General features: G+C 41.8%; 1 protein-coding gene and 1 pseudogene across 1 annotated transcript in view; one reads left to right on the plus strand and one right to left on the minus strand.

Annotated features, from left to right (window-relative positions):
• MOGAT1 (monoacylglycerol O-acyltransferase 1) overlaps positions 1-15,342 on the minus strand; it is a 39,576-nt gene extending 24,234 nt beyond the window's left edge. The window contains 1 exon segment of the mRNA XM_032753315.1: positions 15,251-15,342. Within this exon segment, the coding sequence (XP_032609206.1) occupies positions 15,251-15,342 (92 nt within the window).
• LOC116809452 (ras-related protein R-Ras2-like) lies at positions 5,773-9,591 on the plus strand (annotated as a pseudogene).
• Positions 15,343-21,973: the final 6,631 nt, after the last annotated feature.

Genomic DNA, 21,973 nt, shown 5'->3' on the forward strand with positions numbered 1-21,973 from the left:
TGTTTAATCTATTATTGAAATATATACATATATACTGACATATATGTTTTACCAAAAACAGAACATTTATTTATATTTTTTCTTTCTTTTTTTTTTTTTTTGAGATGGAGTCTCGCTCTGTTGCCCACACTAGAGTGCATGGGTGCAATCTTGGCTCACTGCAGCCTCTGCCTCCTGGGTTCAAGCGATTCTCCTGCCTCAGCCTTCCAGGTAGCGAGGATTACAGGCGCGCGCCACGACGCCCAGCTAATTTTTGTATTTTTTAATAGAGACAGGGTTTTGCCATGTTGGCCAGGCTGGTCTCAAACTCCTGACCTCAAGTGATCCACCCGCTTCAGCCTCCCAAAATGTTGGGATTACAGGCGTGAGCCACCGCACCTGGACTATTTATATTTCTTGATACATATAAATCAATAAATTTCTCAGATACATCATTGAACCCAGTCAGGAAACTGACTTGCTGCTCTCTCCAGAGTTGGTTAAAGGTTAAAAGACTGGATGAAAGATTAAGGCAGCGTGTGTCCTCCACACCTCTATGGGGTGTCCTGTTACCTTCTGGACCCACCAGAAAAGTTTCCATGAGTCCAAAGCATGCTGTAAAGAGTGCCCTCTGCCCTCATTCCTACCAGGATCATTCCATTTTGCTTCCTCTGCTTTCTTCTATCCAGATCTGAGTACTGATGATTTGCTACTATTGGTTAGTTTTCTGTTTATTTTGGCAAGATGTGCAAAAAAATGACAGGAAACACGTGGGCCTCATTCTTTTGTACTCAAAGTTTGATCAGATAAGCTACAGTGAAATAGGGCAGGGAAAGAACAGTTACTGAGTGGAGAACCATTCTCCTTCACTGTATATAGGGCATCTCATTTATTCCTCCTTGCAACCCCCAAGGTGCACGTTACTGCCCCATTTTACAGTTGTAGAAACTGAGGCTCAGGGAATTTGAGCGTCCAAAGGATTTGCAGCTGGATCTGCCTAATCCTTAAACCCATGCACTTTTTCAAAAAGCCACACTACCCTCCAGCTAATGGTAATAACACTGTAGACTAACTTATTACAGGTGCATAAGCAGGTTCATAAGCATAAAGAAGCAGGCAAGTGGGAGGTTCTGTTTTCCTTTCTACAAAGATGGAAAAACTGACACCAAAAGCAAACTGACCTAATTTTAATCATAGAGTGAACCAGGAGCAGATCCAAAAATAATGTCCCCAAGCTGCTAATTCAATATTCCACTAACCGAACCCCAGCTACCTGAATACATGCTGCATATCTCTTCAGTGCTCATTGCATGTTTTGCATCAAAAGAAGAAAACACAGCCGGGTACAGTGGCTCATGCCTGTAATCCCAGCACTTTGGGAGGCTGAGGTGGGTGGATACCTGAGGTCAGGAATATGAGACCAGCCTGGCTAACATGGAGAAACCCCGTCTCTACTAAAAATACAAAAATTGGTGGGGTGTGGTGGTGGGCGCCTGTAATCCCAGCTATTTGGGAGGTTGAGGCAGGAGAATCGCTTAAACCCAAGAGGTGGAGGTTGTAGTGAGCCGAGAGCACGCCGTTGCACTCCAGGCTGGGCAACAAGAGAGATACTCCGTCTCAAAAAAAAAAAAAAAAAAAAGAAGAAGAAGAAAACACTATAAAAACTAGGTAACTAGATAACCTCTATTTTCTATTTTCTATACATGCTGCATATCTCTTTAATGCTCATTACATGTTTTCCATGTATAATAATTAAGATATAGGCTTGGAATTGAACTGCTAATTGGAATTTGCCACTGACTAGCTTCCTGACCCGGGACAAATTCTATGAGCTCTTGATCCTCAATTCCATTGCCAGTAAAATGGGCTTATGACAGCTTCTGTTTCCAAACACCACAAAGGGAATAAATAACATGAGGGTGTACAGTTCCTGGCACAGAACTAGTATTCATCAAATGTGAGCCACTGTTTTAATAACTTTCTTTACTATTACACATTTGGAGAATGCAAAATGTAGCTGCAGATGGGACATCAGGCAGGTTCCTGTCACTCAACAAAAATTACTCTTAAAATTTTCCTTTTGTCCTTTTTTCCCCTATGAACAGGTTATGTTTCTTTAATATGGCTGACCACACATTTTTAAATATTCTGTATTTTATCACTTACAATTATTTCACATTAGCTGTTTGGTATTACAATGTTATTTTTAACAACTGATCAACATTCCATTGATTACCAGTGCTAATTCAACCATTCTCTTCATTTTAAACATCTGTGATTCTAACAATTTTTCTCTGTAAATGTAATCTTGCATAAAGTTCCCCCACATTTTGATTTACTTCCATAAGATAATAAGAAGTAAAATACAGCCGGGCACAGTGGCTCATGCTTGCAATCCCAGTACTTTGGGAGGCTGAGGCGGGTGGATCATGAGGTCAGGCTTTTGAGACCAGCCTGGCCAACATGGCGAAACCCCATCTCAACTAAAAATACAAAAATTAGCTGGGCGTGGTGGCAGGCACCTGTAATCCCAACAACTTGGGAGGCTGAGGCAGGAGAATTGTTTGAACCTGGGAGGTGGAGGTTGCAGTGAGCCGAGATTGCACCATTGCACTCCAGCCTGGGTGACAGGGCAAGACTCTGTGTCCAAAGAAAAAAAAAAGAAGTTAAATACTGGATGGCTAAGCAGAAACATCTTTATCACCTGATACACTTTGATATTTTGCTATCCAAAGAAGTTGTTCTAATTTAAATTCCCACTCTAGACATTGCATACATTTTCTGCTTCAAATCATAAAGAGCATCACGATAGTTTTGTAATCCTTTCTTCTTTCTTTTTTTTTTTTTTTTTCGAGACAGAATCTCACCCCATTGCCCAGGCTGGAGTGCAATGACATAATCTCAGCTAACTGCAACCTCTGCCTCTTGGGTTCAAGGGATTCTCCTGCCTCCGTCTCCTGAATGGCTGGGATTACAGGCATGTGCTACCACGCTCGGCTAGTTTTTGTAGTTTTAGTAGAGATGGGGTTTCACCATGATGGCCAGGTTGGTCTTGAACTCCTGACCTCAGGTGATCCACCCACCTAGGCCTCTCAAAGTGTTGGGATTACAGGCGTGAGCCACTGCACCTGGCCCTGTAATCCTTTGATTCTAAATGGTATTGAAAGAAGAAAACACTATAAAAACGAGGTGACTAGATAACCTCTATTTTCTATTTTTATCTCTTTAAGCAATTCAAGGTAACTTGATTCTTCTAAATTGGAGTTCAAAGAGAAGAGGAAGATACAAAGGTCTATGCCATTACATTGTGCAGCTCTCGAAACTCATGTTGATAACTTTAAAAGTTGTCTAGATTCGCAAACCAAGTTGAGTTGAAGGCCTGAATTTTAGCTGGGTTGATTTATCTCTATTCTGGATTAAAAACCACAACTCGGCTTCCTATCAATGACGCTCTATTTTCACTTAGCTCACATAGATTCTACTTTCTCCAGATTGTTGAGGAAGCTGTCCCTCACTCACTTTTTTTTTGAAATGGAGTCTCACTCTGTTGCCCAGGCTGGAGTGCAACGGTGTGATCTCGGCTCACTGAACCTCCACCTCCTGGATTCAAGTGATTCTCCTGCCTCAGCCTCACAAGTAGCTGGGATTACAGGCACACGCCACTATGCCTGGCAAATTTTTGTATTTTTAGTAGAGGCGGGGTTTCGCCATGTTTGCCAGGCTGGTCTAGAACTCCTGACCTCAGGTGATCCACCCACCTCAGCCCTACAAAGTGCTGGGATTACAAGCATGAGCCACTGCACCCGGTCCTTTTTTTTTTTTTTTTTTAATTTAAGTGAAATTCACATAACATAAAAAACTAGCGATTTTAAAGAGAACACTCTGGTGGCATTTAATTCACAATGTTGTACAACTACTACCACCATCTAGTTCCCAAACATTCCCCTTATTTCGAAGTAAAACCCTTTACCCATTAAGCAGTTATTACCCATTCCTCCCTCCCCTCCACCGCTGGCAATTACCAATCTGAAGTCTGTTTCTTTTTTTTCTTCTTTTTTTTTTTTTTTTTTTTTGAGACAGGGTCTCACTTTGTCACTCAGGCTAGAGTGCTGTGGCATGAACGTGGCTCACTGCAGCCTCGACCTCTTGGGCTCAGGTGATCCTACCACCTTAGCCTCCCAAGTAGCTGAGACTAGAGGTGCACACCATGATTCCTGGCTAATATTTGTAGTTTTTGTAGCGATAGGATCTTGCCATGTTGCCCCCGCTAATCTCGAACTCCTGAGCTCAACCAATCCACCTGCCTCGGCCTTCCAAAGTGCTGAGATGACAGGTGTGAGCCACTGTACCTGGCTGTAGTCTGTTTCTGTGGATTTACCCACTTTTGATATTCATATGAATGGAACGGTATAATACGTGACCTTTTGTAGACTTTTGTTTAACATCAAGTTTTTTGTAGACCTTTGTTTAACATCAAGGTTTTGAGGTTCATCCATGTTGTAGCATGCATCAGTACTTTATTCCTTTTTACAGCTGAACAATATTCCCACGTACCTATACACTGTAATCTGCTTATTCATGCATCTGTTGATGGACATTTGGGTTGCTCCCACCTTTGGCTACTGTGAAGAGTGCCACAATGCCCCTATCACTGGAACCTTACTAAATGTTTGAAACAAGTAAGGCTCCAGCAAAGTGTATGTGTGATCATCGAATTTAGTACCACCAATAAAGGGACAAAATGACATGATGCCTCCTCACAGGATCTAATGGGAAATACATTCCATCACCTTAGTCAAGTCCAGGTTGGGGGGCACTCTACAAGATAACTGGCTTGGGCTGTTTAAAAATAATCAACCTTGTAAAAGCTTTAAAAACAAATTAAAGGTATAGGAACTGGTCTACTTATAAAGGAAAAGTTGAAGACGATGAGGGAAATTTGAATATAAACAATATATTAAATAAGATTATTGTATCCCTGATAAATTTCTTGGGTATGATAGTAGGATTTTCATTATACAGAAAATTCTTGTTTTCAGGCGATACATGCTACAGTATTTACAGATGAAATGTTATGATGTTTACAACTTAGTTTCTTCTAAATTGTTCAGCAGCAACAACAAAGTGTGTGTGTGCACGTGTGTGTGTGTGTGTGTGTGTGTGTGGTGAGAGGGAGAGAAAGCAAATGTGGCAGAATGCTAAAAAGTTGCTAAATCTAGATAAAAAAGAATATGTTTTCAAAAATTTTTATTTTATTATGGTAAGAGCAGTTAACATGCAATTACCCTCGTAACAAACATTTGTGTACACAAGTATATAACGCAGTATTGTTAGTTGTAAGTACCATGTCTGTGACATAATAATATTTGATCTCTGCCCCCAGTTCCTGGCCTAGGGCTCCTAAAATGGTTGTAATTTCCTGATCAACAGGGGTGCTAGGTACATCTTTCCATCTTTTGTTCTAATATTTGGACCCCAGTCCTGACTCTGAGCTCCCAATCCCTTGGAACTTCCTGAGTGACAGCAATGTCTTTTCTTCTAATGAGGCAACTCTTGGTGGGCTCCAGGATGGTGGCTGGTCACTGAAAGACTAAGCAATCACTAGATGCTTGGAACCTGCAGCCCCACCCCCATCGTCAGGGAGAGGAGAAGGGCTGGAAATGGAGTTAGTAACTGATCATGTGAGTAACTGATCATGCCTAAATGACGAAGGCTCCATAAAGTCCAGAGTTCAGACAGCTTCTGGGTTGGTGAACACAATCACAAGCTGAGAGATTGGTGTACCCCAATGCCATGAGGACAGAAGCTCCTGTGCTTTGGAACCTTCCAGACCTCTACCTAGGTACCTCATCATCTATATCCTTTATCATATCCATTATAATAAACTGCCAAACAGAAGTGTTTTCGTGAGTGCCATGAGCCATCATAGCAAATGACAGAGTCCAAGGAGGAGGTCGTGTGAATCCTCAATTTGTAGCCAGTCAGAAAGAAGCACAAGTGCCAACCTGGACTTGTGGTTGGCATTTAAAGTTGGGGCAGTCTTGTAGACTGAACTCTTCACCTGTGAGACCTAGCTCCAGGTAGACAGCATCAGAACTGAACTATAGAATACCTAATTGGTGTCTGGAGAGTTGGAGAAGGGTTGGTCCAGCAAAATCAGGGACATAAATTTTCAGTTTCCATGAATTGAAGACTTTCGGCAAGGAGTGGTGGCCAGGTCTGTGGCTTCTGGAAAGCGCTTAAGTGTTTACACAGACAATTCCCATACATTAATGATTTTCCCTCTGTTGTCTCTACCCTTTCTGACTCCATTCCATTCACCTAGCTATTTACAATAAGTGAAATTGTTCTATAAAATCTCCATGGGCAATCTGCATCAGCCAAAACATTGTGAAAACCATTGAATGTTTATTTACTTGCATTAAATAATCACCATAATTAAGAAATAATTTAAGACTTTAACTTGTATAAGTATTCTTTCTTCCTATTCTCATCCAAAAAATTTTCATTTTTTTTCTGCATGAAAACTGTTTCCATACTTATTTTAACCATTTAATGTAGTATGGAGAAAGTAAGTAAAATTCAGAGGCAAGCAAAAATCCATTAGCACCTTTTCCTTCTTACTCCTGGAGACACTATATTTTTTAAATACCTATCTGTGCTATCTGTAGAATATAAGAATGTAAGTGTAAGTTCTTCTGATTTTAAAAATTTCTATTTTAAGAGAACTTGCCTCCCAGAGTTTTTAAGGATTGTGCTAAAAGACAAATCTCATCAGACCCCTTTGCAGAATTTTGCAGCCTAGTTTTCTTCATATGTGGGTTTATTCTACACTGCTTTTAAAAAGTGTTACATACAGGGAAATACATTTTTCTTGTTTTATAGCACAGTCAGTATTGAGCCTAATTCCTTGCCTGATGAAGGCAAATAAATAACAACAAAGATCTGGCTGAAACCAGCCCCACGTTCTGAATATTTCAGGAAGGTTTCTATAAACACAAATACTTTGTACAGTTCAAACTGAAATCCATGGAGATAATCCATAATAAAAGAGACACACTAGTGTTTACGAAAGCCCAAGGATCCCTCGCATAATGTTAAAATGTACTTTCTCCAAATTTTCCAGATTAAAGGAACTACAAAGACAAAATAATGTGAAAAGACAAAATTACAGCAAATTTAGTTATGGAGCTAATTGACTTTTATTCACTATTCATCAATCAGGGCAGCCTCCATTCTGCAAAATAGGAGGAGAGCTTTTACTGAGAAATGGTGGAACAGTGGGTAAGGTAGAAACAAGGAAAACAGAACAAGAGGGAAGAAAAAGTGGATTGGCTATTGTCATGCCACTTCAGGTTTCTTTTTTATAAAGGTTAAAGCAAAGCAGACTTCCTTATTACACTGACTGAGGCAGACTGGATCTCCTGTTTTCAGGAAAACTGGTCTGTTTGGAGATCTACCTGCTTCCTTGAAGTTTCAAGTTTGATCATGTGGCACATAGGATGAGTGACTCCACTTTGGTTTGCTCAGATCTGCTGGAGCCTAGTGCAGGAGCTCAGTCCAAAACAATGACTGCCCATAATTTCTGTTTAACACAACTAAACACAACATGTGGATTCCTTTGCTCTACAGGACATTAGTAAGGGAACTTCTGAAATATGAATAATGCTATAGGTCATAGTATGGTATTGTTATTTTTCTGATTTGGGTCACTGCGGCTATGGAAGAGAAATGTTCTTGGTTTTAGGACATATGTACTGTAATCAGTTCAGTTAGTTTTCTACAAATTAAACTATAAACTAATTCCCATCAAACAGCAATCCCAATCAAAATCCCAGGAGGCTTTTTTTGGTGTGGAAATTGTTAACCTGATCTTAAAATGCATATGGAAATGATAAGGACTTGGAATAACCAAAACACCTGTGAAAAACAACAACACCAACAAAGTTTGAAGACTAACAGTATCTGATTCCAAGAATTATTATAAAGCTACGATAATCAAAACAACAGGGTACTGGCATCAAGATAGATAAACAGATAAATGGCACAGAATAGAGAGTCTAGAAATAAACCCATGCATATATGGACAATTGATATTTGATAAAAGCACAGGGGCAATGCAGTAGAGAGCAGATAGTGATCTTTCAAAAAAGAGCTGGAACCATTGGATTATACATATGCAAAAAAAATGGATTTAGACACTGTACCATACACAAAAATTAACCCTAAATAGATCATAGATCTATAAGGAAAACCTAAAATTATTAACACTGGTAGGAGAAAATACAGAAGAAAATTTTTGTGACCTTGGATTAGCAAAGAATTTTTTTTTTTTTTTTTTGAGACGGAGTTTTTTGCTCTTGTCACCCAGGCTGGAGTGCAATGGGGCGATCTCAGCTCACTGCAACCTCCACCTCCCGGGTTCGAGCAATTCTCTTGCCTCAGCCTCCCAAGTAGCTGAGACTACAGGCACCCGCCACCATGCCCAGCTAATTTTTCTATTTTTAGTAGAGGCAGGGTGTCCCCACATTGGCCAGGCTGGTGTTGAACTCCTGACCTCAGGTGATTCACCTGCCTCGGCCTCTCAAAGTGCTGGGATTATAGGCATGAGCCAGCATACCCAGCCAGATTAAGCAAAGATTTTAAAGATATGACACCCAACACAATCTATTAAAAAAACGGATACACTTGACTTCATCAAAATCAAAACTTCTGCTCTTCAAAAGACACTGTTAAGAGATTGAAAGAGTAATCCATAGACTGAAAGAAAAATCTATACAAAGCTCATCGCTGATAAATGACTTTATATCTAGAATACACAAGAACTCTCAAAACTCAGCAATAGGAAAACAAGCAATCCAATAAAAACCAGGCAAAAGATTCAAACAGATAGTTCAACAAGGAGTAGAGATGGCAACTAAGCACATGAAAAGACGCTCACGGTCATTAGTCATTGAGGAAATGCAAATTAAAGCCACAATGAGACACCACTACACACTTATTAAAATTGCAAAAGCTGGGGCTCAGCAACATTCTCCTGGCTCCTGGTGGTCAGTGGGGGAAGTGTATGGGCAAGTCGGCACTCACCATCCAGTTAATCCAGTCCTATTTTCTAGTGGGTTATGACCCAATCACTTAAGATTCCTATGCAAAGCAGTGTGTGATAGATAACACAGCAGGCTGGCTAGATATTTTAGATAAAGCAGAACAAGAAGAGTTTGGTTGGAGCCATGAGACAACAGAATATCAGGACTGGTGAGGGCTTCCTGTTGGTCTTTTGAGTCACAGGTCAAGGCAGTTTTGGGAAAAATCTATATATTTCAAAGACAGATTCTCAGAGTAAAGGATTATGATGAATTTCCAATGATTTTATTTGGCAATAAAGCAGATCTGGATCATTAAAGACAAGTAACACAGGAAGGACACAGTTAGTACGGCAACTTAAGGCAGCATACCCAGAAGGCATTAGCAAAGATTAGAATGAATGTAGATTAAGCTTTCCATTAACTTGTCCAAGTTACAAGGAAATTTCAAGAGCAATAATTTCCTTCATCACCAGAACCGACACGGAAAGAAAAAGACAAGAAAGGCTGCTACTGTGTCATTTTCTAGAATCCTTTGAGTTTTAGCTATCAGCATCCAGGAAAAGCCCTCATCTTCTTTTTCTATCCTTATAATTTACATCTCATTAGTACCTTTCTAGCCTTAGACAAATGATCACCACGTTAGCCTTAGACCAAGAAGCTGGTGAGTCCTTTCCATGAAGCTAATACAATGGTCATTTCCAGACAAATTTAAAGGAAATGCCAAGGCTGCTTCAAAATTTCTGATTTCATTAAAATATGTATGCCAGGCGTGGTAGCTTTTTAGTAGAGACAGGGTTTCACCGTGTTAGCCAGGATGGTCTCGATCTCCTGACTTCGTGATCCACCCTCCTCGGCCTCCCAAAGTGCTGGGATTATAGGTGTGAGCCATTGTGCCCGGCCAATAAGTATTTGTATATGTTTATAAGCAAATATACTTCACAACATACCTTGTAAATATGTAAAGATAAGTATTTAATTCTCATTGTTCACTTTTAACTGACAAAACATAAAAAGTGGAAACTACAGAAGCTGTGGTAGAACTTTTACTTGCTGGTCTGGTTTTGGTGGTACCCACCTTTGGCCAGTCACATATCTACTCAAGAAACCTTCCCAATAGAGTACAACAGGATGAGACTCTGAAATCATTTTCAGTATCCCCTACTAGATATTGACTGTTATATCTCAAGTATGAAGTGTAAAACTTTAGTCGACAATTAGTGTAATTGTGGATGGCTTCTGATTTTGTTTTTTAATTCTGTGGATTGTGTTTAAACAATTCAAAAGCATGTTCCTGATTTTTAGATACTAAAGTACAAAGTTGTCACTTTATTGAACGTGTACAAAAATCCCATGAAGTTTATAGAGCATACCCTTATATAGCTTCAGGTGCTAGAATTAAAATTGATCAGTATCACAAGAAAAACATTGCAAAAATTCAAAAGACTACATCGAATGATGGTAAGGACATGGAGCGATTAGAGCTCTTATGCCCTGCCAGTGAGAATGTAAAATGATATAATACTTTGGAAGAAACTTTGGTGGTTTCTGGAAAAGTTAAACCTGCAACTGTCATAAAATCAAGGCATTACATTCTTGGTTTGCCTATGAATAAAGAAAGTATATGTTCATACAAAGATCTGTAGGTGAAAGTTCATGGTAGTATTATTCATAATAGCTATGAGCCAAATATTCATCAATAGATGGCTGGAGAAATTGCAATATATCCATGCAAGAGGATGCTGCTTAGAAACAAAAAGCAATGAACTATTGATATATATGAGAAACAGTCTCAAAATAATTATGCTGAGTGAAAGAAGCCAGACAAAAAGAGAGTATATATGATGTGATTCCACTTATACAAAACTCTAGAAAATGCAAACTAATCTGTGGTGACAGATCAGCTCAGGCACAGTGTGGCTCACTCCTGTAATCCCAGCACTTTGAGAGGTCAAGGTGGGAGGATCCCTTGAGCCAAGGGGTTCAAGACCAGCCTAGACAACATAGAGAGACCCCATCTGTTTTTAAAAAAAAAAAAAAAAAAGGAGATCAGTGGTTGCTTGGGAAGGGGGGTGGGGGAGCAGAGAAGGAGGGCTTACTATTTGGTTTTATTACTAAATGAAACATTTTGCTACTTTAAAATATATTCCAAGTACTAATAGCTTAAACTCACTTTCCTGGTGATGGCAAGAAAAATGTATTCTGGGATTTTGATTTAGAGATCTTAAAACACCATTAATAAAACATCTCTTGTCACCACTGGAAGTAACTATTATATCAACTCCTTACTTGAAACTTGATAATGAAATGGAAAGAAGAAAGCATTTATCCTTTCTTTCCTGTAAGAATTGAATTGTAGGGTAGTCAAATGGTGCTACATGATGAGACCAAATTTTTAACTGCAGAAACTCTAGCTAATAAACGAAGAATAAATGATAGAATAAGAAAATTACCCTTTGGGAGGCTGAGGCGGGCAGATCACAAGGTCGGGAGATCGAGACCATCCTGGCTAACACCGTGAAACCCAGTCTCTACTAAAAATACAAAAAATTAGCCGGGCTTGGTGGCGGGCGCTTGTAGTCCCAGCTACTCAGGAGGCTGAGGCATGAGAATGGCATCAACCCGGGAGGAGGAGCTTACAGTGAGCCGAGATCGCACCACTGCACTCCAGCCTGGGCGACACAGCGAGACTCCGTCTCAAAAAAAAAGAAAATTACCATTTTGCAGTTTCAAATAAAACAGGTAATTCGGGCAAGGATCATGACTTAAATCACTAGATGAAAGTTGCAGCATGCCAGTCATCACCTCGGATTACTTCCTTCCTAGACCCACTGACCAGTGAAGTGCACAGCAACACCTGGGAAGAAGTCTTGCCCAAAAGGTTTCATCTAAATCTAATCAAGCATTTAGCTCTAACTTCCATCTTTTAAAAGAAATACAAAGGATAGAGGAACAGTTAACCCTACAAAGAAGCAGACAAACTCACAAAGTGAGATGTCCTGCAGGACCCATGTCAAATGGTTTCTTCAAGGCTTCATTGACAAGAAAACAAAGGGGAGACACTGTTCTACATGAAAGACATAAAAACCAAATATAACACACGGATCTTATTTGGATTTAGGTTCAAAGAAATTGCCAGTAAAAGTGTATTTTGTCTGGGCGCAGTGCCTAGCGCTCCCATTACTTTGGGAGGCTGAGGCAGGAGGATCACTTGAGCCTGGGAGTTTGAGACCAGCCGGGGCAACATAAGGAGGCCCCGTTTCTACAAAAAGAAAAAAGAACAAGAAAAAAAGTGTAGTTTTGGTACAATTTAGGATATCTGAACTTGGTTTACATGATTTTAAGTAATTTTTGTTAACTATGCTAGGTATGACAAGAGTACTATGGTTACACACAAAATACTTATTTTTAAAATACGCAAACCAAAGTATTTAGTATTAAAATATCTTAATGTGTGAATTCACTAGACACGAAGGAAACAACGGACACTGCGGCCTACATGAGGGTGGAGGGTGGAGGATGAGGAGGAAAAGCTACCTACTGGGTACTATGCTGATTATTTGGGTGATGAAATAATCTGTACAATCCCTATGATGCTCAATTTACCTATATAACAAACCTGCACATGTACTCCTGAACCTAAAAGTTAAAAAAAATTATACAAAAAAGTGATTTGTTTTAAAATATTTTCGCAAAATAATGGATAAAACATATATGGCAACTTATTAAATAAGTATAAACCTAGGTCATGGGTATATGGGAATTCCTACTCTTCTCTCTAGTTTCTGTATGTTTGAAATTTCCCACAATATAATTTCCAAGATATATAATACAAAATATGCTCCTGCTAACACAAATATCAAATGTGTGAAACAAAAACATTGAGGTGAGTTGGATCTAGAACCACTGTAGTTTGATTCAAATTAGACACAGGTCATTGAGCACCTGCCATGTCCTCGTCACTAATCCACTCACATGCGGTCACACGTGTCTCAACTTTCCACTACTGGGCCATGTGATCTTGAGTAATTCACTTTATCTCCTAGGTCCTTCACTGGTAAAATGAGGGTAAGGGGTAGTCCCTCCCTCACTGGGTTGCTGTGAGGATTACATGAGTTAATACTCTAGGGATCTGGTGGGTGCATAGTTCCTATTCTGGGTGATAGACCAGAAACAGCCATTCAACAAGTATTTGTGTATATCTCAAGTATTTGTGTATATCTCAAGTATTTGTGTATATCTTCCATGGGCCAGACATATACTGCGTGTTTCCTCACTAAGCTTGTAGACTAAGACAGCCATAGAGAACTTTCTCAAGTCACCACAGCCATACACAGATACAAGCAATGATAAGTGCCATGAAAGAAAAGAACAGTGGCTATCAGAGATGTGTTGAATGATCAGTTAGGAAGTCGGACTCCAAGTTCAGGCCATTTAAGAGAGCAGTTTAGTGGTTAAAGCAGAGACTTTGGGCAGAATACTTAGGTTTGAAACCAGCTCTACTACGTCCTGCTAGCTGCATCACCTTGAGCAATTTACTTCACCTCTTAGTTCCCTCGTCTGTACCATGAGTGCAGGAATAGTCCTTACCTCACAGGGGTGTTGTGAAGATTGCTAGTTAATCGTGGATGTTGCTTAGAACAGCACCTGGCACATACCAAGCACTGGATAAGGTTGTGTGTTGTTATCTCCGTGGTGCTTTGATCCAGAGCAACCCTGCCTCACGGTGTGGCCTGTGAGGACTTAATGAGTTAACATTTTGAATTACTTTTTTTTGGGGGAGGGGGTAAATTCTACCTAGCAGCACAGGAGAGTCACTTGGAGAGTTCTTAAAAGAGGAAAAAGGAAAAAAAAAGGTGTGCAGACTGCATTCTGAAACAAATGACTTAGAAATTCCAGGGATGAGCCGGGTGCGGTGGCTCACGCCTGTAATCCCAGCACTTTGGGAGGCTGAGACGGGCGGATCACCCGAGATTGGGAGTTCGAGACCACCCTGACCAACATGGAGAAACCCTGTCTCTACTAAAATGACAAAATTAGCCAGGTGTGATGGCACATGCCTGTAACCTCAGCTACTCGGCAGGCTGAGGCAGAAGAATCCCTTGAACCCGGGCGGCGGAGGTTGCAGTGAGCCGAGATCGCGCCACTGCACTCCAGCCTGGGCAACGAGAGTGAAACTCCGTCTCAATAATAATAATAATAATAATTATTATTATTATAATAAAAAACAAATTCCAGGATGGAGCCTGGGCATCTGTATTTTTTAGAAGCTTCTCCAGTGATTGTCATCTAGAGCCAGAGTTGAGAACCACTGATTCAGCTTTTCGAAATGTAAAAGCAGTTTTAAAAGTGTAAAACTCTCCAGTGCAACGGGTTTATTACTATTATTACCACTCCAATGCTGTACAATCCATGATCTTACAGCATACCCATGATCTTAGTCTTTAGAAGAGTTTGTTTCAATAGAAGGGTCTTTCCCAAATTCCTCTCTCCTCCCACATCACCCCTATTTACTTCAAGAGCAGAACAAATATGAAGGAAAAAAACAAAAACAAAAAAAACAAAAACCACCCAAGTTTTTGCCCCATCTAATGATTCGGTGTATGTTTAATGGGCTCAACTTGGGAACCAACTGGAACACACACGCTCCTGAGTCAAATTATTTCCAGAGAGAAACCGCTCAACCAAATGCAATGAGTGGTGCAGCCTTCTTTACAGAAAGGTACTGCTATGCATCCAGGAAATCTCCCAAACGGGAAGGGGAACACTGCTCTTTGTCAGGAGGGTGGGGAGACGAAGGAATCAGGTTTTAACTACTGAGGCATTACTTTGCCATCTATGAATCAACAGTTCGAGGAGCGAGTTTGCCAACTTTTGATGGGTTAAAGTGCTCAAGCGTTCGATGAGGTCATGGTTACATTTTGGTAGATACAGTCGCCAAAAGTCATCAAGCTGTATCCGTCTAACTGCGCCTTTTATTGTAGGCAAGGTGCACCTCAATTTAAAAAAATGACTCAGGAGAAAATAAAACAGTCGTTAGCGATGAGGAAACCAGAGTCCACGTTAGCTCCAAACGCCCTCTTTGACCTGCCTGCTCTGGCCGACAGAGGAATGAGGGTCGGAAGGTTCTATGCAGGTCCTGGAATCCGGACCGTCCCGAGGGAGGACACGCAGCAGCAGGTATTCAGAGCAGCAGGTATTTCAGGACCCACTGCAGCACGGCCACCGTCTGCAGCCGCCGCGCCAGCGGGATGTTGAGCGGTGCAAACTCTACCTTCATGGCGCGGCGGGGCGAGGACGGCGCCAGCCACTGCAGCCTGCACCCACGCTACTCTGCGGCGCCTGTGGGAAGTGCCCGGCGGGATCCGGGCCCCGGGCTGGGCACTGGCTGGGCAGAGAGGAGGAGGCAGAGGCTAGGCAGCGGGCGGGGACTCAACTGCGCCCTGGGTGGGAGGGCGCGCTGGGCTGAGGCTGGGGGCAGCCAATCACACGCGCTGGGCGCCAGAGCTGGCCCAGCGCCCTGGCCCCGGAGCAGCTGCAGCGGCCCGGACGCATTGGGTGGCGCGCCCGGGAGCTGGCGAGAGCGCGCCGCGTGGGACACGAGGGACGGGGAGAGGGGTCAGCTGGCAGCCAGCCTGAGCCGGGCAGCGAGGGCTCTTGCCGCCTGGCTGAGGACCTGGGATCTCCACCAGGATCTGACCATTGTTCAGCTGATCGATCACCCAGCGCTTGCCTTCAGCATCCCACCCCTTCCTTCCAACCCTCTGTGATTGGGGGTTAGTTTGAGGAATCGCACACCAGCTGGAGAGAGGAGCGAGACTTGTTTCTTAGCTTATTGATATGTGTCCCCCCGCCACCTCCAATTTCCCCGGGGAGGGGGAAGGGGACCTGGCTTCCTCACTCTTGGGTCCTCAGTTCCCTACAGGAGCTCTGGGAACCTTTCACTCATTCATTCATTCAACCCACATTTATTGAACACTTGCCACGTGCTGAGCACCATCTGGGTGCTCGGATAACCAAGCTGTCAAGCGCATCCGTGTGAAGAGACCACCAACAGGCTTTGTGTGAGCAACAAGGCTGTTTATTCACTTGGGTGCAAGTGGGCTGAGTCCGAAAAGAGAGTCAGTGAAGGGAGATGGGGAAGGGGTTGCTTTATAGGAGTTGTCTAGGTAATGGAAAATTACAGTAAAAGGTGGTTATCTATTGTTAGCAGAGGAAGGGGTCACAAGGTACAGGGTGGGGAGATCATAAGACTCATTGTCCAGAAGAAGAATGTCACAAAGTTGATTGATCAGCTAAGGTAGGGCAGGGACAAGTCACAATGGTAAAATGTTGTAATGTTGGTTAATTAGTTAAGGCAGGAACTGGCTGTTTTACTTCTTTGCGTTTTTTTTGGCTGCTCCAGGCTTCTCAGCTCCTGCAAGCCACCTGGATGTGTATGTGCAGGTCACAGAGGTTATAATGGCTGAGCTTTGGCTCAGAGGCCTGACACAAGCTATTCATTGTCTTGTTCTCAGAGTACAGGGAAAAGAGACATAAGCAAAACAACTACACAATTTGGTGTATAATTACAAGTAAGACCCTACTGTGAATGACTGGAAGATTCCAAAACCAAGACTGCTGCATGGTCAGGGAAGTGTCTGAAGAAGTGCCCTTACTTGAGCTGTAGCCAAATCTAGTTAACCCAGGAGTCATCCAGGCAAAGGGAAGCACATATGCAAAGGTCCTGTGGCTGAACTCCAAGAAGAGCTCAAAGAGTGAGAGCTTAGGGGACAAGGGTGAGATTGGGGTGACATCAGGCAAAAAAGGTGGGCAAGGTCCAGACCCTTGCAGACTGTGTTAGGGTTCAAGTTTGAAACCCAAGATCAATACAAGACACTGAAGGGTTTCAATTACGATGTCTTAAATGGATGGCTAGATTCTAAATAGTGCCTAGTCCTTGGGAGCAACACTGCACTTTATTTATAAATATTAATTACCACATAGTTGAAAAACTCAAAATGATGAGTAGCTGGAGAGGACTTGGAACAGGGCAAAACAACAGAGTTGGCCCTCCCTTCTCCCCCATCTTATGCCCTTTTCTCCTTCAACCTTTTAATACAAAGGGAGTTGGATTAAAACAAATACCAGGGCCACTTGGAGGAGTTGTTTGTGATTTTTTGTATGCAAAACTTGTTTGGGTTTCTTTTTCCTCCTACTTGAGGAGTCACTTTCTTCTTTCCTTTTAGATTTCTCCGTCGAATCTTCCCCCAGTGCTAGGTGGGGACACTATGAACACACACTATGTCAGGCACTCTGCAGAGCCCTCACAGGCATAATCTCAAAAACCCTACAAAGTAAGCATTCACTTCAACTTTGCAGCTAAGGAAATCAGGGCTTAAAGTCACACAGCTGGTAAATGGCAGAATAGAGAAGATTCAAATTTCTATAAAACCTGGAGAGGCGAGTCATCCCTTCATCAACTGAACCAAACATAGAACAAACATTTATGGAGTGCCGCATTGCCTTGGGCATTGTCCTTGGTACTGATGACACAAACGTGAATTAAGATGAGGTCTCTGTGCCTTTGAGAATTTACGCACATTTACTCATTGACTGTTTGTGGAAAGCTTTCTATGTATTAGGCACTGGGTAGGGAAAGGAGATGAGCTACAATGGTGAATAAGAAAGGTCCTTGTCCTGCTGCAGCTCACAGTCTAGTGGGAGAAACAGAAAATACCTACCTATGTAGACAACCAAATTTGTGACAGTGCCCTGAAGGAAACACATAGGCTGATACAGAATAATGGGCACCTATTTAGAACAGATTGGAGGTAGCAAGAGAGGAAGTAGGCATATCCCCTAAGAAGGCTATTGTAGGATGATTGTCGAGGACATGGAAGCTTGGGAAAATAGAGATAGACTTGAGATATGCATGGGACATATAAATGGCAGGACTGTTTGATTAGTTGGATTTCGAATCTATTGGTAAAGAAGACCAAAACACCCAGAACTCCTGATCCTGATCACTTGGAGTTTGTTTGCTTAGTAATGTGTTTGTCACTTTCCCAGAGCACTAAGCTGTTAGATAAGAACTGTCATATCCTGTCACAGCCATCATAGCCAACTGACACAAAGCATGGACTCACCAGCACTCAGTCAATACAACAGTCCATCACGATTTTAATCAACAATTAAATTATTTACTCATCCTTTTGACATTCAACATGTATTTATTTGTTTACATATTGTGTGCCAAGTTACTAGAGTTAAGTGATCATTGGATTGACATAGTGGGAAAGTTTTAATTCATCAAGCTATTCAAAACAATTCTAAATGAGCCTAAGATTCCAGAGCCTAACTGCTATACTAGGCTGCTTCTCAAATAATATAAGGAAGAAAGGGAGTGTTGTCACAACAGAGGAACAAGTCATTGAAGGGTAAGTAGAAGAGTGCTGTTGACTGAACCTGTCATTTGGGTTGAGGTGTAGTTATCCATTCAGTCAACAAATATTTTAGCAAATGATTAAAGAAAAATACATTTGGTAGAAGTGTCAGCTTTGTTCCTATGGGCCTGGAATTGGCTAAATATGAGTGAATAATACATATATATGTTTACAATAATTCAATGAAAATGTATCAAGCACCACAGCTGTGGCAAGTCCTGGGGAAGGAACCAACACAGTCCCTTTGAAGATCTGGGATTCCACTGATAGGTATGGTTCCTCTTTCTACTTCTCAACTCTGATGAAGAAATAAGAAGGTCATGGCCAGATTGTCTCAACAATTATGAAAGGCTACTCTTGGAATTGAAAAATAAGAAATCATTTCTTTGTTCTACTTATTTCTTCCTGTGCACTTTACTAAAACTAACTTCTACTAGTAGAAAGGTGACAATGTCTTTCTATAACATGACGTTTTACTGTAACTTAAGTAAAAATGTTCTCATTGTTAGGTTAAAAAGGAAATAGTATTCTGTTAGTATTCTGTCTAGACAGAGTCCTTAGAGGGGATAGTTTAGGGCAAAGGTCATGGTTCTGATTTTCATAAGACACATTAATCATAAAAGTAAGTATTCTCTCTCTCTCTCACATGCACACACACACACACACACACACACACATAAACACACACCACTGACAGCGACCAGCTCTTGTTAAAGTAAAATAGAAGGCCATCACTATGGTAGTTTCAATGGAATGTCCTTTAAGAAGTTCTATTTTCAAGGCTCTTTGGAACAAAGTTTAAGAAATTTGCTGTGGTCCCTCTGCATTCTTATTGTCTTCTCAATTAACTATTTGATCAATCTGACAAGGCTCGGGTATGTTTGCTCTGGGGAAAGTTGCAGGAACCTTGCCTGAGAAGGTGAGGCTTCGTAGCCCCATGGTTACAGTCCAAGGTTTCCTTTCCTCCATATTTTCTTATTGCTACAAGTACATGCAAGGTCTTAGACCCCATGTACCATTCCTGCCTTCCTTCCTTTCACATTTTCCTTCGAAAACTCCATTCATAGAAGTTCAAGTGTTGTCTCTCCATTAGTTAATTTATGTTAATATGTGATGTTTTCTCTACAAAATACGTACTTCCCTAATTGCTCCTTTTGTGTGTTTGTCTGTTTTTTGAGACAGAGTCTGCTCTGCTGCCCAGGTTGGAGTGCAGTGGGGCAATCTTGGTTCACTGCAACCTCTGCCTCCCAGGTTCAAGCGATTCTCGTGCCTCAGCCTCCCAGAGAAGCTGGGACTACAGGTGCAAACCATCATGCCCGGCTAATTTTTTGTATTTTTAGTAGAGATGGGGTTTCGCCATGTTGTTGCCCAGGCTGGTCTGAAACTCCTGAGCTCAGGAAATCCACCTGCCTCAGCCTCCCAAAGTGCTAAGATTACAGGCATAAGCCACCACGCCCAGCCCCTAATTGCTCTTTTAAATTGTTATAACATTATGACTGATTACTGTTAGAAATTATGAGGATAGTGACTAGTATTTATTAAATGTCCTTTCTCTTCCCATGACCCTCACCCACACCTTCATTTGCATTTGCCCTGGGACAGTAATTGGAGGTCCAACAACCCACTCAAGGTAGGAACAAGAAGAAAGGGATTAGGAAGGTTTACTGCAACTGTCCTGAACCCAAGGCAATCTTATAAAAGAGGCAGTCAGCAACTCCAACAGCAGTGCCCTTGGGGATGTGACAAAGCAGTTTCCATTACTTAGTCCCAGTTTCCAAGAAGATCCAGGCTGTGGTCTGAATGTTTGTTTTTTCCCCAAGTCCCCCAAAATTTATATTAGGTGAAATCCTAACCACCAAGGTAATGGTATTAAGAGGTGTGGCCTTTGGGGAGTGATTGTCATGACAGCTCCTCCCTCATGAATGGACTTAGTGCCCTTATAAAAGATGTTGAAGGGAGCTCTTTTGCTCCTTCTGCCATAGGAGGACCCAGCAAAAAGTCAGCTGTTGCAACTCAAAAGAGGGCCCTCACGAGAACCTGACCATGCCACCACCCTGATCTTGAATTTCCCAGCCTCTAGAACTGTGAGAAATAAATTGTAGTTGTTTATAAGCCACCCAGTATATGATATGTTGCTATAGTAGCCTGAATGGATGAAGATAGTCCAATCCAGTGGATGTTTTGTTTTGCTTCAACACATGCCATCTCCCCAGTCCTGACTGCTATCATTTCTCCCCTGCATTATTGCAACCTCCTAACTGATCTTCTCACCGTGAGTTTTACCCTCCAAACCACTACTCCTTATCCCCTTTCCACAACGTGCCCAATGTCATCTTTTCCATTACTTTTCAAACATCGTTTAAAATCTTTGAATTTCTTCACAATTGCTGTCAAGATAAAGTCCAAATTCTTTAATATGGTTTTGGACTCTGCTTTATAGGTCATCTACATCTCACCTCTTGAGTCTCAGCTATAACTTTCCAATGCTCACACTCTAAGCTTTAATAATTCTGAACTTAATTTGTTGTTGAACAGTCAAGTTTCAGGACGAAGAAAGAGACACATGGGTCTCAAGAACAACCAGTCACTTTGATGTGTCTAGGCCCTCTCTCTCCTCTGTCTTCTCTCTTGCTGTGAGAGTCGTTTTACCTTGCTGGAGATTAATTTTCTCCATGGGGTGGGAAACATGGCCACTAATGGCCCCACACTTGTACGTTACAGCTTCCACTATTAAATCAAATGGACTTAAGTTCCCTATGGTCCCAAGTCCAAAATCCAGCTGGCATCAGGTGTCAACTTCTGTATCAGTTCATTCAAATGAGATACAGGGTCCCATTGCTGTAACATGGTGGCTGTCAAATTTGCCCTTGTGGCGGCGAATGAAAATTCTGGGCAGATGATTCCAAGCTTCTGCAATCAAAACCAATCAGAAGGGAGAAATGAGTGAGGAGGAGTTAAGTTGACTTCAGTATTTCCGATTTGGATAACTCAGTGGATGGTGGTGACATTGAAAAGGAAAGGCAGACACGGGAAAAAATGAATCTTAGGGGAAACTTCAGTTTTTGACATGTTGAGTATGAGATGCCAGCGTGTTGGACAGCCAGGTGCAGATGTTCAGAAGCTGGTAAGAAATATGTACAGAAGAGGCTGGGCACAGTGGCTCACGCCTGTAATCCCAGCACTTTGGGAGGCTGAGGCAGGCGGATCATGAGGTCAAAAGATTGAGACCATCCTGGTTAACACGGTGAAACCCCGTCTCTATTAAAAATACAAAAAAAATTAGCTGGGCCTATAGTCCCAGCTACTCAGGAGGCTGAGGCAGGAGAATGGCGTGAACCTAGGAGGCTGAGGTTGCAGCGAGCCAAGATCGGCGTCACTGCACTCCAGCCCGGGCGACAGAACTATACTCCATCTCAAAAAAAAAAAAAGAGAAAAAAAAAGAAATATGTACAGAAGAGAGATAAAAGCTGAAGATAGGAAGGGAGC

The sequence above is a fragment of the Hylobates moloch genome, unplaced genomic scaffold (assembly GCF_009828535.3).
Source record: "Hylobates moloch isolate HMO894 unplaced genomic scaffold, HMol_V3 SCAFFOLD_1, whole genome shotgun sequence".
Classification (NCBI taxonomy): Eukaryota; Metazoa; Chordata; class Mammalia; order Primates; family Hylobatidae; genus Hylobates; species Hylobates moloch.